Source organism: Pan troglodytes, chromosome 13 (assembly GCF_028858775.2).
Source record: "Pan troglodytes isolate AG18354 chromosome 13, NHGRI_mPanTro3-v2.0_pri, whole genome shotgun sequence".
Taxonomy (NCBI): domain Eukaryota; kingdom Metazoa; phylum Chordata; class Mammalia; order Primates; family Hominidae; genus Pan; species Pan troglodytes.
Window position 1 is genome coordinate 121,431,843 of NC_072411.2, and position 13,368 is coordinate 121,445,210.

The window sequence follows — 13,368 nt, forward strand, 5'->3', positions numbered from 1 at the left end:
TGGATGTGGTGGCACATCCCTGTAATCCCACCTACTCGGGAGGCTGAGGCACAAGAATTGCTCGAACCCAGAAGGCGGAAGTTGTAGTGAGCTGAGACCATGCCACTGCACTCCAGCCTGGGTGACAGAGTGAGACTGTGTCAAAAAAAAAAAGAAAAAAGAAAAAAAGAAACTTGTGGACAATATATCCTACATCACGTGACAACCACAACTACCTGAAACATGCTCACTGTAAAGAATAAAATTTATAATAACATGTATTTCATTACGTGAGGGCTTAAGCACAACTAAACCAGAAGACAATAAAGTACAATGAAGTAGTCCAATCCCACACCCTATGAGAATTGCTGTGGTTGCAATAGCTGCAATGCCAGCTGATATCGGTGCTTTATCGGTGACTCTGATGTTGGTAACCCGATTTTCCAAAATGGCAAACAAACTCTTGGTTAAGGTGCCAAGCAAAACAAAGTCGTCTTAATTTACATGGGAATGAATTCCTAGCAAACTGAGTCTTTTCAAAACGCACAAACACTATTTCACATTTACATGTGCAAAGACAGTTCTAGGCTCAGATAAACAGGGTTTTCATATACATAAAGCTGGTCATTCAAAAGTTGTCTTGGGAATTCTTCACAGTAAGGGAGGTCTGAGCATTTCATGATGTCTAGCATCCCGCCCAGGTTGACGAAATGCCAGTAGCACCCCATCCCCTCGAATCCTTTTGACAATGAAAAAATAGCCCATAATTTCCAAAATGCCCCCTAGGGGGCAGAACCACTTCTTCCGTGAAGTATCCTCAGCAGTCCCAAATACCCTCAGCCAAGCTGCCCAGACTGTCTTCCTTCCTCCAGTGATGACCCAGCCTTGGAGTTCTTCAAGTTCTTGGAATTGTTAAGCACCATGTGACCATCACCATGTGTTAGACCAGTGAGGAGGTCAGGAGAGAGAAGCGTCCTCGTGGCTTGCCCTCAGGAGCTCACAAGGCTCTGCTGGTTACAAGGCCTGGCCCCTCTCCACGAGATGTGCTTTGGGATCCACAAGGAGAGTGCTTACCCAGAACAAGTGACAGACAGGGCCAACTCAGGGACAGGACAGTCACCGTGTGTGTCCCATGGCATCCCAAGTTGAGCAGTGCTAGGGCCCAGGGTCCTGGGAGCAGGAACAAAGTTGGAAATGGAAGCCTATGCCTATCAAACGATAGGAAAGTCCTGAGATGAGGCTGAGAAAACAGTTTGTGAGATGACAGGATCAGGAAGCAGGGAGGCTTGGAAGGCAGATACAGGGAGGAAAAATCTTCAAGGGCTGCCGCAGAAGGAAAAGTCCAGGCCATGCAACTGAAACTGTTTATTGAAACCTCAGTTCTACAAAAGCGTGAAAAACCCTGATACAAAGCAGTGGCCAGAGAGGCCTGGGAAGAGAATACCTGGGAGAAGAACCAGAAGAGAGGGAAACCTAGGAGCAGGGCACTAAGAGAAGACTGGAAGACAAAAGGTCAGGGTTGAAGGTCCCAGCAGTCCTTGGCTCCATTAGACTAAAGCTAAGGAATAGGAGTGAAAAGGGTTCCCTGCCTCACCCAGCAGCTCCCACCTGACCCCATCAGTCCCCGGCTCTTCTGCCTCAGGGACATCACACAGGCCCATGCCAACATTTCCTTTCTCCTCTCACCCCACTTCCCTTATCTCCCACCTATACTCTTCCATCCTAGGGAAATCAAAAGTAAAAGTCTAAAAAATCCCAGGGAGGCAGAGAGGGGCTTCTATGTCCATCTGAGACATGTCCCTGGTCACCAAGCGGAAGCTCTCCCTGGCGGCATCACTGTCCTGGCCAAGCAGCCAGCCACTGAGATCTAGGAGTGAATTACCTTCAGTCCTTCTGCCCCACCACCCCATAAGCTCCCACCCAGGAGGACAGGGGACCTGCCAAGGACCCAGCGAGGCAGACAGGATCTGAATCAAGCTTTGCTCCTCCAGGTTCTCAGAAACTCCCAAACCCTCTTAATGCATTCCTCGCAGCCCTACCTAGCCTGGGAAAATGAAAGACTTGAGGCGAGCCAGCTCCATGACACTGAAAAGGGAACATTGCTGAGGCTGAGGAAGTGAAAGGGGCACCGGGCTCCAAGGCCAGGGGGGAGCCAGGCCATAGGTATGGTACCAGGGGCTGGACAGCGCAGTGGGGACTGTACGGTTGGGGTGGAGGCAGGCATGGCAGGTTGGGGAGTCTCTCTGGAGCTTCTGGCAAAGGTGGCAGTTATGAAGAAGAGTGGGAGGGGCAGGGGGGTCTGGGGGAGGCAATGGTGGAGGAGTCAGTGAGGCCAGAAGACTGCCCCAGAGTGACCGCAGCCCCATGCTGCCTTCCAGGCAGCTGGAGACATTGGCGGGAGACGGTAGGCATTGTGGCACAGAAGGTATGCAGGGCTCCAGGAGGCAACGGGAGGTCAGTCCAAGGTCAGGCGGCCCAGGTGTAGGGGTGCAGGACAGCCCCAAAGACTGATGTATTACGGCCACCGATGCCACAACCAGGGCCACACTGCTCACATATGCCACAGCTAACAGGCAAGACAGCTGCAGGAGAGGAGGTAAGAAAGGATTCTGTCTTTAACACATTCACCCCTTGTCTCTAGAAATTTGTGTTCCAGTTGGAGGTCTCTATAGCCATTTACACCCCACTCTGCCCATCTATTCCCAACCCCATCTCCTGAGCTTTTCAGCCATCACTTCACACCATCCCACCCTACACACTGGCCTGCTCAAGCTCCCTATCCTTCCGAGTCCCTCCTCACCTTTACCAGCCGCTGGCAGAGGGAGCCCAAGGCCAACTGCCAGGTCGGCTGCTCCAGCAGCACACACAGGTCTGTGTAGGTGTACCAGCCTCGCCGCCGTCCCTGCTGCTCAGCCACACTGGGGGAGGTGGAGAAATGACAAGAGTATGCAACTGTCCTGTAGCCAGCCCAGTGGCACCCTCATACCACTCAGGACCCACCAGGAAACACTGGGAAGCCTGTTAAACCCAGATTCCTAGGCTATCTGCTGATCTAGAAACTAAAGGTGAGACCAAGACCTATATTTTATTTATTTTTATTTATTTATTTTGTTAAGACAGGATCTTGCTGTCTCCCAGGCTGAACTGCAGTAGTGCAATCATAGCTCACTGCAGACTCAACATCCTGGACTCAAATGATCCTCTTGTCTCAGCCTCCTGAGTAGCTGGGATTATGGGTGTACACCACTGCATCTGGCTAGTATTTTTTTCTGGTAGGGTCAGGCATTCTGCTATATTGCCCAGGCTGGTCTCGAACTCCTGGACTCAAGTAATCCTCCAGCCTCACCCTCCCAGAGTGCTAGGATTATAGACATAACTACCATACCCACCCAATACATGTATTTTAAATAAGCTGCTTCTCACCTTCCCAAAGGTGGTGAAGAAGAGGACAACGGGTCTGGGAACCACTATCTGGGCAATTCTCTTTCTTGTCTCCTCCCTCCCCTAGTTACACAGACTCTCATCTCTAGCTCCTATGGCTGAGGCCTCAGCCCCCAAATCCCTCGAGCCCTTCTTCCCAACTCCTAGAACCTACCAGCTCTCCAACCAGCTCAGCACCTCAAAGATCTCCCGAGGGTCAGTGTAGAGATGCCAATCCTGTGAGTACGGAGAGTGGACATCAAACCAGACATGGATGAGCCACAGTCATTTAATAATAAGAGCCACAGCAGCAACTGCAACCGCCCCTATGGCTAATGCATATTTGGCACTTACCATGTGCCAGATACTGTCTCAAAAGTTTTTACACATTAACTCATTGAATCACCACCTGCCTGGTTTCACATTATACTCTCCACTAAGCAAGAGGGGAGAAAATGACCCTGAGAATGGTCTGTGTCCACAGGGAGCTAAACATCTAGGGGCAGAGAAAGTATGGACACAAATATTCAGAACCCAATAGGATAAACTCTGACTCAGAGTGTACCCTGTGGGGCCCTGGAGGAATAGAGGAGGCGAGGAAATATTCCGCTCTTGGCCTCACTGCTCTACGAATCTCCAAAAACTGGTTAGTACTGAAGAGATAGGAAAGGAAGACACTAACACAAAGGCAGGAGGAGGACAGGAAGAGAAATGACGAACGAACAGAAGACTGAGAGAGAACAAAGGACTAAGGACGGTTAAAGATGGGCCAGGGAAACTGAGCAAGAGAGAGAACAGCTGCTCACCATGGCACTCAGGAAGCTCCTCTCCAAGGCATTGAGAGTGGGCACGGCCACACCCCCAGCAGCTCCCCATTCGTCATTGAAGACCTCCTCCTCCTCCCCTTCATCATAGAGGTACTTACTGGCCACCATCTGCAGAGGAACCAGAAGTGGTGGAGCAGAGCTCACAGCAGGCTCTTGGCTCTTTAGGGAGATGGGGAGGGGGTGTCTTACCATGGAGATCAGGAACAAGTCAGAGGATGACACATGCTGCAGGTAGTCTGGGTTTCGGTGCCGGAGCCGTTCAATGTACACCAGAGCCAGCATCATAGCACACGGGGAGATGCATGCCTCCCTGGGTGGTAGAAAGGATCACTAATTAAACCCAAGGGTCCTTCAGCTCTTGCAAGTCTTATGATGCTCGTTCCTGTCTTTACCTCTTATCTTCGGAAAAAAACTATTCCTGGCTGGGCACGGTGGCTCATGTCTGTAATCCCAGCACTTTGGAAGACCAAGGTGGGTGGACTGACACCAAGAGTTTGACACCAGCCTGGCCAACATGGTGAAACCCTGTCTTTACTAAAAATACAAAAATTAGCCAGGGGCGGTGGTGTGTGCCTGTAGTCCCAGCTACTGGGGAGGCTGAGGCACAAGAATCACTGGAACCCAGGAGGCGGAGGTTGCGGTGAGCCGAGATTGTGCCACTGCACTCCAGCCTGGGTGACAAAGCGAGACTGTCTCAAAAAAAAAAAAGAAAGAAAGAAAGAAAAGAAAGAAAAGACGATTCCCCTTTCTCTAGGGCCCAAACACTCTCATCCTATCCTCATTTCCAGGCTCACCGGGACACATGAGCTACGTATTTCTTCTGGAGTCGGCGAATAGGGCTGGGGGCTGCCTTCTGGAGCAGTTCGACAGCAATGTCTGCAAGGGACAGAAGGAAGGCCGAGTGAGCAAACAAGCACCCACACCCAACACACCAGTCCCCACTGCTAGCAGAAGACCCAGATCTGTATTTTCTGAGGACTTGGGGACAGGACCATAGTAACAAAATAGAGATCAAATTCTCGCACACTGAGACAAAAAGCCCATTCCAAGTTTGAATTTCAGCTCATTCTAACAGGAAAGCTTATTGCCCTGTCACGTCAAACTATCCAGATTTGTCTGTCACTGCTGTTCATCTGTGGCATAAACATGCCTTGTTTACTTGGAGAACATATGATGGATATCCTTCGAAAATTAACTTTTCAATATATAAATCAAGAGTGATTTGTATAGATATATGTGGCAGCAATGTTTTTTATTCATTTGGGCTAAAAGAATGGGAAATGCAAACTGCCCTTTTGAACCAAGTACCAACAAGCTAGCAATGAAGAGACAGTGCAGCCACGGGGCAAACCTCGAGCCATTTTAGTGCCTGATGACAATCCCATTTTCATGCTTCTCACTTGTCCAGTCACACAACACTGCCTAACCTGCCACCGGGCTGGAGAGCTCCTCCAGGCTACAGTCGGCTTCCCAGTCCCAGCCATAGTAGAGCCTCCTTCGGATCCGGGCACTCAGCTTCTGGTGTCCTGGGAGGAACTGAAACAGGGCAGGGGCAGCGGAGGGTGAAGGGCAGGGAAAGGTATGATGCAGATCCTGGCTCTGGGCTGGAAGGCGGGGCGGGGGACAGGCCGGCCTCGCTGCTAGGGGGCCCGTGCCTTACCCAGACCCGCGTTCTGTAAATCGCTTGCCAATGGCAGCCTGGTCCATAGAGGGAGGAATGCCCCCACCCCCATCGAGGGTTCCCCGGGAGAAGTTCTCCGAGAAGGGCCCTCGTGTGGCCACCCCTACGCCCATTCCTATACTCCGCGGCTCTCCCTCCCGGCCCAAGCAGCCGCGGCCTCAAGGAAGCACTGCTCGAGCAGCTGCCGCCCAGTCCCGGCACAGCAGTCAGGCGAGCTCGCAGCGCCGCTCAGGCCGGGAGGGGCGCGCCGGGAGGCTGGGGAGGGGGCGGGACCCCCACTCACCGTGAAGTCCTGGAAGCCGGCGAGGGAGAAGGTGCCTTCTTCGTCCAGCAGGAGCCCGGTCAGCTCCATCGCGCCGCCAGTCGCCGCCCTGCGAAGGTGAACGGAAGGAAACGAGTTGTAGGGGGCTCGCGGAGCTGTCCTTGCCCGCCTGTCTACCTGCCCGCCTGCCTCCCCGGGGCGGGCCGCCTTCCTCGCCCTCGCCCTCGCAGCTCCCTCCCCCCGGCTGCGGAAGGCGGGGCCCGGGCTGAACTGGGCGCCTCTTCCTGTTCCGCCCCGGGCTTGGCGCGGCGCGCGGGGGCCCTAGGCCCGGGAAGGGAGGTGTCAAACGTCCGTGCGACGCTCACCTCGCGGAGTAGAAAGGAGACGCGGCTGCGAGGCGCGTACGCCGCCTGTGCCGCGTCCGCCCGGCGTTTACAAGCCGCGGGGGTGCCGCCTGCAAGTCAGCGCCTGGCACTTCCTGCCGCCCGTCTAGCCCAGCCTCCCGCCCCGACCCGCGGGCAGGAACCGGACTCGAACTCCTGGTCTCACGGAACGTGGCCAAGCCCCAGGCGCCTCTGTCTGAGAAATGGGGACAATTCGTAGGGGGGGGGGGGACCACGCCGCACTGAGGATGAACAAGCCAGGCGTAGCAATGGAGAAGTTAATGTGAATAAGACGAAACGCACAACAGGAAGTTGTTCCCAGTTGCTTTTTAGGAGAGATATTATACATACTCAGCAATGCATACGAAAAGCGTCTGAAAGGACACACAGGAAATTTAGCAGTGGGTGAACTATGAAAAGGAAGAGAAACTCAGGGGTTTTTTTTTACTGTAATTTGAACTTTTAAACCTAAGGCTACTGAGGAAATTCTGTGATCTTAAGCGAATGTAATGCCTCAAAACGTGTCAACACGTCCACCCAAAAGTAAACTCCATCTACCCAAGGTTTTGTTTTGAAACCCACCTCCCGCCTCCGATCTCATGCTTGAATAGGCCGAGGTGGGAAGAAGCTCCGATATGTGGAAGTGGGAAAGTTTAAGGAGATAGGAAAGAAACAACTTTTCTGAGTAGATGTTGTTTTCGAGTCTGTCGAGTCAAGCGCTGATGTGTGTTTGTTTACCCACTGAGGGGAGGGAACTGGGAGGACCAGTGCGTTGAGGGTTGGTTGAGTAATGGGACGGCCAACGCCCTTCCCGAGCGAGCAGAAGCAGACCCTACCGGCGATACTGGGAATCTGGAAGCCCACTTCCTGCCCCACACGGGGATACCGGGGCAGCACCACACTCCCTAGCCGCCCTGCCTACTGTGGGATAAGAAAACGGGCTCGACTGCCTGGACCTAGACCCGGACTTGGAACCCGGGGTACTTCGTCAACCAGAAAACGAACCTGTGTAGGCGCAGGGTCAGCGGCAGCCGCCGGCGCGCATGCGCGGGCCGCCCTATCCGGGCGGTTAGGCCGCGTCACGTGACGGGCTCAGCGCTCCGCAGTCACGTGACGCTCGTCCGCAGCCTCTGCTGTCCTCCGCGGCGCCCCCTTCCGCCTGACGCGCCCCCGGCGGCGGCCGCGCAGCCCTGGCTCCTCGCGGGCTCGGGCGGCGGCTGCGGCGGGGCTATGGCGAGCGGCGGTGGCGGGGGTAACACCGGCGCGGGCGGGGGGCCGGGGATGGGCCTGAGCCTGGGCCTGGGTCTGGGTCTGAGCCTAGGCATGAGTGAGGCCACCAGTGAGGCAGAGGAGGAGGCGGCCGCGGCCGAGGCGGTGGGACGCCTGGCCACGACGCTGTGGCTGCGGCTCCGCGGCTGGGAGGCGGTGCTGGCGGCGGCGCAGCGGTTGCTGGTGTGGGAGAAGCCGCTGCACAGCCTGGTCACGGCGGCCGCGCTCAACGGCCTCTTCTGGTAACGGCCGCGGAGGAGGGGGCGGGGCCGGGATGAGCGGGGCAGGGAGGGGTCGAGAGCACCATTCCCCTTTCTGGGTTATCACTTGGCCTGGGGGCATGACCCATCCCCAGTTTTTGCAGGCTGACATCCGCTTGAATTGCCCGTTTTTTTCTATCTCTGAGTCGTGAGTCGCGAGTTAGGCCTGGAGGTGCCATTACCCCATCAGTAGGCGCCTTTCCACCTTCTGAGATGGATGCATGAGCCTGTCTCACCCACTCACTGCTGAGGTGCCTGTCTCTCCCTAAGGTTGCTGTCTTCCTCGTCCCTCCGGCCCTTCTTCCTACTCAGCGTCTCACTTTTGGCCTATTTTCTGCTGGATCTCTGGCAGCCTCGCTTTCTCCCTGACGTTTCAGGTGAGTGTTTCTTCATTCAGTAAGCACCCATTGGGTACTTGCTTGGTGCCTGATTCCGCTGGGTGGGGTTAAGTGGCGAGGGGAACGTACAGCAGGCCACCTGCCTCCCAGGCATGGCCCACTTCCTTTTTGTACGGAATTCCCTAAAATGAGAATTGCCCCCTTCCCAAACTAATACTACTGTAGATGCAGTGGTTAAGATGGTGAAGTCTGCAGCCATATTACCTGGGTTCCATTCTCTGTTCTGCCACTTACCATTGCTGTGACCTTGTAAAAGTAGCTCAATTTCTGTTTGTCTCAATTTCCTTATCTGTAAAACACAGATGATAGAACTTACTTCATAGAGAGGTGAGGAGAGGATTAATGAGTTAATACACATGCTATGCTTATGATAGTGCTTCACATATAAGCCTTATAAATAGAACGTCAGTGTTGTTTTTCTTGTTATCCATATAATTTACTTAGTAGGTGACAGGCTGTATGTGAGTTGCTTGGGAGATAAGCATGAGTAAAATCTAGTTCTTATGTTGGAGAAGGGTAATGTCTAAAGAAGGAGACAGACGCAAACAAAAACATGTAACAGCTCCCCCATTGACATCTGAAGAAGGTGCTCTGGGGCTGCAGAGGAGGGACAACTATTTCTGCCTTGGGGAGTGTCTCCCAGGGCCCCTACCACTCAATAATTTGCCCCCCTCCTCTCTCTCTAGCATCATCCCCAGAGGAGCCACACTCTGACAGGTGAGTACAGGCCACCTCTTGAAGACAAATGCCCACATCCTGTCCTGCTTGCTGGTGCCAGTGTCACCATGGAGCAGGGCAGTGCCCCAGCATTGTGAATGAACTGGTAACAAGCCATGGGTTTTTCATGGTCCTAGGCTCCTGTGTAGGTGTTTGCGTGCCTGCTCCTTTTGGGGCAGAGGGTTGGGTCCTCCTGGCTTTGCTTCTAAGACCAGGACAGCCTCCTTTTGAGAGGTGGGGTCATTTGCTTTTTTAGGCTAAAGATATCTTTGGCATTCTCAGAGGGATTTAAGTGTCTAGGAAGCTGGTATCTGAGGCCTCCAGGGGTCATGTCATGTCTCCCCAGTGAGGGTGCGGGGTCAGGCGCCCGGCCGCACCTGCTGAGTGTGCCTGAGTTGTGCAGATACCTGGCTGAGAGCTGGCTCACCTTCCAGATTCACCTGCAGGAGCTGCTGCAGTACAAGAGGCAGAATCCAGCTCAGGTAACCTCCCCTACATCATACAACAGTTCACTACACTGAAGGGGAATAGAGGTGGCGGGGTATGGGAGTGGAGTGATATAAACTCCCCGCTTGGAGACCCTGAAAGAAGAGGCCTGGGCGCCTTCTTGAGGCAACATTCACAGCTAATCCCTGGTGCAGGAGGCAGTCTCACCTCAGGAAATAAGCTTTTGATAGCCTGACACTTTCTCCTGCCAAGGCAGACCAGTGTGAATTACAGGTGGTGGGCATTATGTATTGCCAGCTTCCTGAATTGGTGGTCTTGAGCATCCTCTTAACCAAACTGGACCACCCCATTCCTTGAGTACATACCCATCCTTCTACCAGCTGAGCAGTAGTTTCTTACCCAGCTGAGCGGGGCACATATCTCAGCGTGATGTTCTAAGACTTTGCTCTTCTCTGCAGTTCTGCGTTCGAGTCTGCTCTGGCTGTGCTGTGTTGGCTGTGTTGGGACACTATGTTCCAGGGATTATGATTTCCTACATTGTCTGTGAGTAGGGTCTGTTCCTGCCCTATTTAAAGCCCTCTTCTTTCTTCTTTCCTGGACTGACCCAGAGGGAAGACTATGCTCTCTCTGCTCAGTTTCTGATTTGTGGAGATCTCCAGGGATGCTTTAGTATTAGTAACTGTGGAAGACTTACCTGGGGAGGAGGGCAGTGGATGTGGCAAGAAGAGGTTGGCACAGCCTTGGGAAAGGACCTTGCCTACCTTCAGCACTTCAGTTTAGGGACCAGTTGAATGGGAGCTCTTAGGAAATTGGCGTAGGGAGCTCTTAGTTCACGTTCTTAACCCATAGTGTTGAGTATCCTGCTGTGGCCCCTGGTGGTTTATCATGAGCTGATCCAGAGGATGTACACTCGCCTGGAGCCCCTGCTCATGCAGCTGGACTACAGCATGAAGGCAGAAGCCAATGCCCTGCATCACAAACACGACAAGAGGAGTAAGGGGCTGCCCTAATCCAGGAGGGTGAAAGAGCGGGAGGGCCTTGGCTTGGGGTTCATGAGATGCCCTAGAATTGAGATCTTCAGTTCTTTAACTGTGTTTGTCTCCCCTCCCATCATTCATGCTTGGTCATTGCTCTACTACTCTTGCTTTTCTAGAGCGTCAGGGGAAGAATGCACCCCCAGGAGGTGATGAGCCACTGGCAGAGACAGAGAGTGAAAGCGAGGCAGAGCTGGCTGGCTTCTCCCCAGTGGTGAGGTCCAGGGAAAGCGGGGGTGTCAAATAGAAAGCCAGAGGAAAAATCTTTCTGCTTTGGAGCTGCCACCTCCAAAGGAGGTGGAAGCCAGAGGTTTTGGGAGAGGGGATGCTCCTGATAAATTGTTTCTCTTATCCCCTCACATGTCGTGTTCATCCTGGTTCTCCTGCCAGGTGGATGTGAAGAAAACAGCATTGGCCTTGGCCATTACAGACTCAGAGCTGTCAGATGAGGAGGCTTCTATCTTGGAGAGTGGTGGCTTCTCCGTATCCCGGGCCACAACTCCGCAGCTGACTGATGTCTCCGAGGGTATGGGGAGCCCTTTGCTGCCCTGCTCCCCGCCACAATCTTTGTGTTCCCTACCATGGGTACTTACTGTGCTCTCTGGCCCACTCACTCTCTAATTCTACTCAGCTCCTAAAAGACCTTAACACCTAAGGCTTGGCCCAGCTTTCCATGTCTTGAGTTCTCATCCTTGAACTCATTGTCTGTTGTGGCTAATCAGAGCAGCAGCAGGCCCATTCTTAATTCTTTGTTCTCTGCACAGATTTGGACCAGCAGAGCCTGCCAAGTGAACCAGAGGAGACCCTAAACAGGGACCTAGGGGAGGGAGAGGAGGGAGAGCTGGCCCCTCCCGAAGACCTACTAGGCCGTCCTCAAGCTCTGTCAAGGCAAGCCCTGGACTCGGAGGAAGAGGAAGAAGATGTGGCAGCTAAGGAAACCTTGTTGCGGCTCTCATCCCCCCTCCACTTTGTGAACACGCACTTCAATGGGGCAGGGTCCCCCCCAGATGGAGTGAAATGCTCCCCTGGAGGACCAGTGGAGACACTGAGCCCCAAGACAGTGAGTGGTGGCCTCACTGCTCTGCCCGGCACCCTGTCACCTCCACTTTGCCTTGTTGGAAGTGACCCAGCCCCCTCCCCTTCCATTCTCCCACCTGTTCCCCAGGACTCACCCCAGCCCCTGCCTGCCCCTGAGGAAGAAGAGGCACTCACCACTGAGGCCTTTGAGTTGCTGGATCAGGGGGAGCTGGAGCAGCTGAATGCAGAGCTGGGCTTGGAGCCAGAGACACCGCCAAAACCCCCTGATGCTCCACCCCTGGGGCCCGACATCCATTCTCTGGTACAGTCAGACCAAGAAGCTCAGGCCGTGGCAGAGCCATGAGCCAGCCATTGGGGAAGGAGCTGCAGGCACAGTAGGGCTTCCTGGCTAGGAGTGTTGCTGTTTCCTCCTTTGCCTACCACTCTGGGGTGGGGCAGTGTGTGGGGAAGCTGGCTGTCGGATGGTAGCTATTCCACCCTCTGCCTGCCTGCCTGCCTGCTGTCCTGGGCATGGTGCAGTACCTGTGCCTAGGATTGGTTTTAAATTTGTAAATAATTTTCCATTTGGGTTAGTGGATGTGAACAGGGCTAGGGAAGTCCTTCCCACAGCCTGCGCTTGCCTCCCTGCCTCATCTCTATTCTCATTCCACTATGCCCCAAGCCCTGGTGGTCTGGCCCTTTTTTTCTCCTATCCTCAGGGACCTGTGCTGCTCTGCCCTCATGTCCCACTTGGTTGTTTAGTTGAGGCACTTTATAATTTTTCTCTTGTCTTGTGTTCCTTTCTGCTTTATTTCCCTGCTGTGTCCTGTCCTTAGCAGCTCAACCCCATCCTTTGCCAGCTCCTCGTATCCTGTGGGCACTGGCCAAGCTTTAGGGAGGCTCCTGGTCTGGGAAGTAAAGAGTAAACCTGGGGCAGTGGGTCAGGCCAGTAGTTACACTCTTAGGTCACTGTAGTCTGTGTAACCTTCACTGCATCCTTGCCCCATTCAGCCCGGCCTTTCATGATGCAGGAGAGCAGGGATCCCGCAGTGCATGGCGCCAGCACTGGAGTTGGTGAGCATGTGCTCTCTCTTGAGATTAGGAGCTTCCTTACTGCTCCTCTGGGTGATCCAAGTGTAGTGGGACCCCCTACTAGGGTCAGGAAGTGGACACTAACATCTGTGCAGGTGTTGACTTGAAAAATAAAGTGTTGATTGGCTAGAACTGCTGCCTCCCTGACTGTGAGCTGCCTTCCACACCCTGCACTGCACTGTGTTCTCTCCTCACCCTTAACCTGCTTCACTCCAGTCTGTTCTGGCTGTTTATTACCTTGTTGCAAACCAGGGCCGAAGCAAGGATTACCTTGACAACCCTAGCTTCTCCTTAGCCATCTTCCTTGACAGTGTGATCTGTTTAGTGAGATTTAGCATGTGTGAATAAAGTGTATGCAGGAGGAAATTGCTTTGTCTTCCCAATCGGTAGAAATTCGGGACCATAAAAATTGTGTTTTACCATGTGGCCTACAACCTTAACACTGCTGTCTTAAGAAGTCTTCACCCATCTACATGCTAACAACTCACTCAGCCTGGATTTATCTTTACTGGGGAAGCCAAACAAGCAATAGAGGACCTTTACCTGTGTTAGAAGTGAGTTGGAGCCAAGGAACACTGAAGA

At 53.5% G+C, this 13,368-nt stretch overlaps 2 protein-coding genes across 6 annotated transcripts; one reads left to right on the forward strand and one right to left on the reverse strand.

Annotated features, from left to right (window-relative positions):
* Positions 1-1,329: 1,329 nt before the first annotated feature.
* CNPPD1 (cyclin Pas1/PHO80 domain containing 1) lies at positions 1,330-7,681 on the reverse strand. Of its 4 annotated transcripts, none has more exons than XM_009444350.4 (9): positions 7,558-7,681; positions 6,191-6,278; positions 5,654-5,762; positions 5,021-5,102; positions 4,416-4,536; positions 4,206-4,334; positions 3,575-3,636; positions 2,780-2,897; positions 1,330-2,561 (listed from the first exon to the last, which is right to left on the reverse strand). In XM_009444350.4, exons 2-9 carry the CDS (start codon positions 6,257-6,259, stop codon positions 2,019-2,021), a joined length of 1,233 nt encoding a protein of 410 aa, XP_009442625.1. In that variant the 5' UTR covers positions 6,260-6,278; positions 7,558-7,681; the 3' UTR covers positions 1,330-2,018. The 4 variants fall into 4 exon arrangements, with proteins under 4 accessions (XP_009442625.1, XP_009442623.1, XP_001160526.1 ...); XM_009444348.5 differs by having other exon boundaries at positions 6,535-7,593; XM_001160526.6 differs by having other exon boundaries at positions 7,135-7,567.
* Positions 7,682-7,782: 101 nt separating this feature from the next.
* RETREG2 (reticulophagy regulator family member 2) lies at positions 7,783-12,918 on the forward strand. 2 transcript variants are annotated; one of them, XM_516104.6, is made up of 9 exons: positions 7,783-8,063; positions 8,352-8,458; positions 9,166-9,196; positions 9,543-9,678; positions 10,102-10,186; positions 10,493-10,636; positions 10,797-10,891; positions 11,068-11,203; positions 11,442-12,918. In XM_516104.6, the coding sequence occupies exons 1-9, from the start codon at positions 7,783-7,785 to the stop codon at positions 12,056-12,058; spliced, it is 1,632 nt and encodes a 543-aa protein (XP_516104.4). In that variant the 3' UTR covers positions 12,059-12,918. The 2 variants fall into 2 exon arrangements, with proteins under 2 accessions (XP_516104.4, XP_063646861.1); XM_063790791.1 differs by having other exon boundaries at positions 7,925-8,063; positions 9,631-9,678.
* Positions 12,919-13,368: the final 450 nt, after the last annotated feature.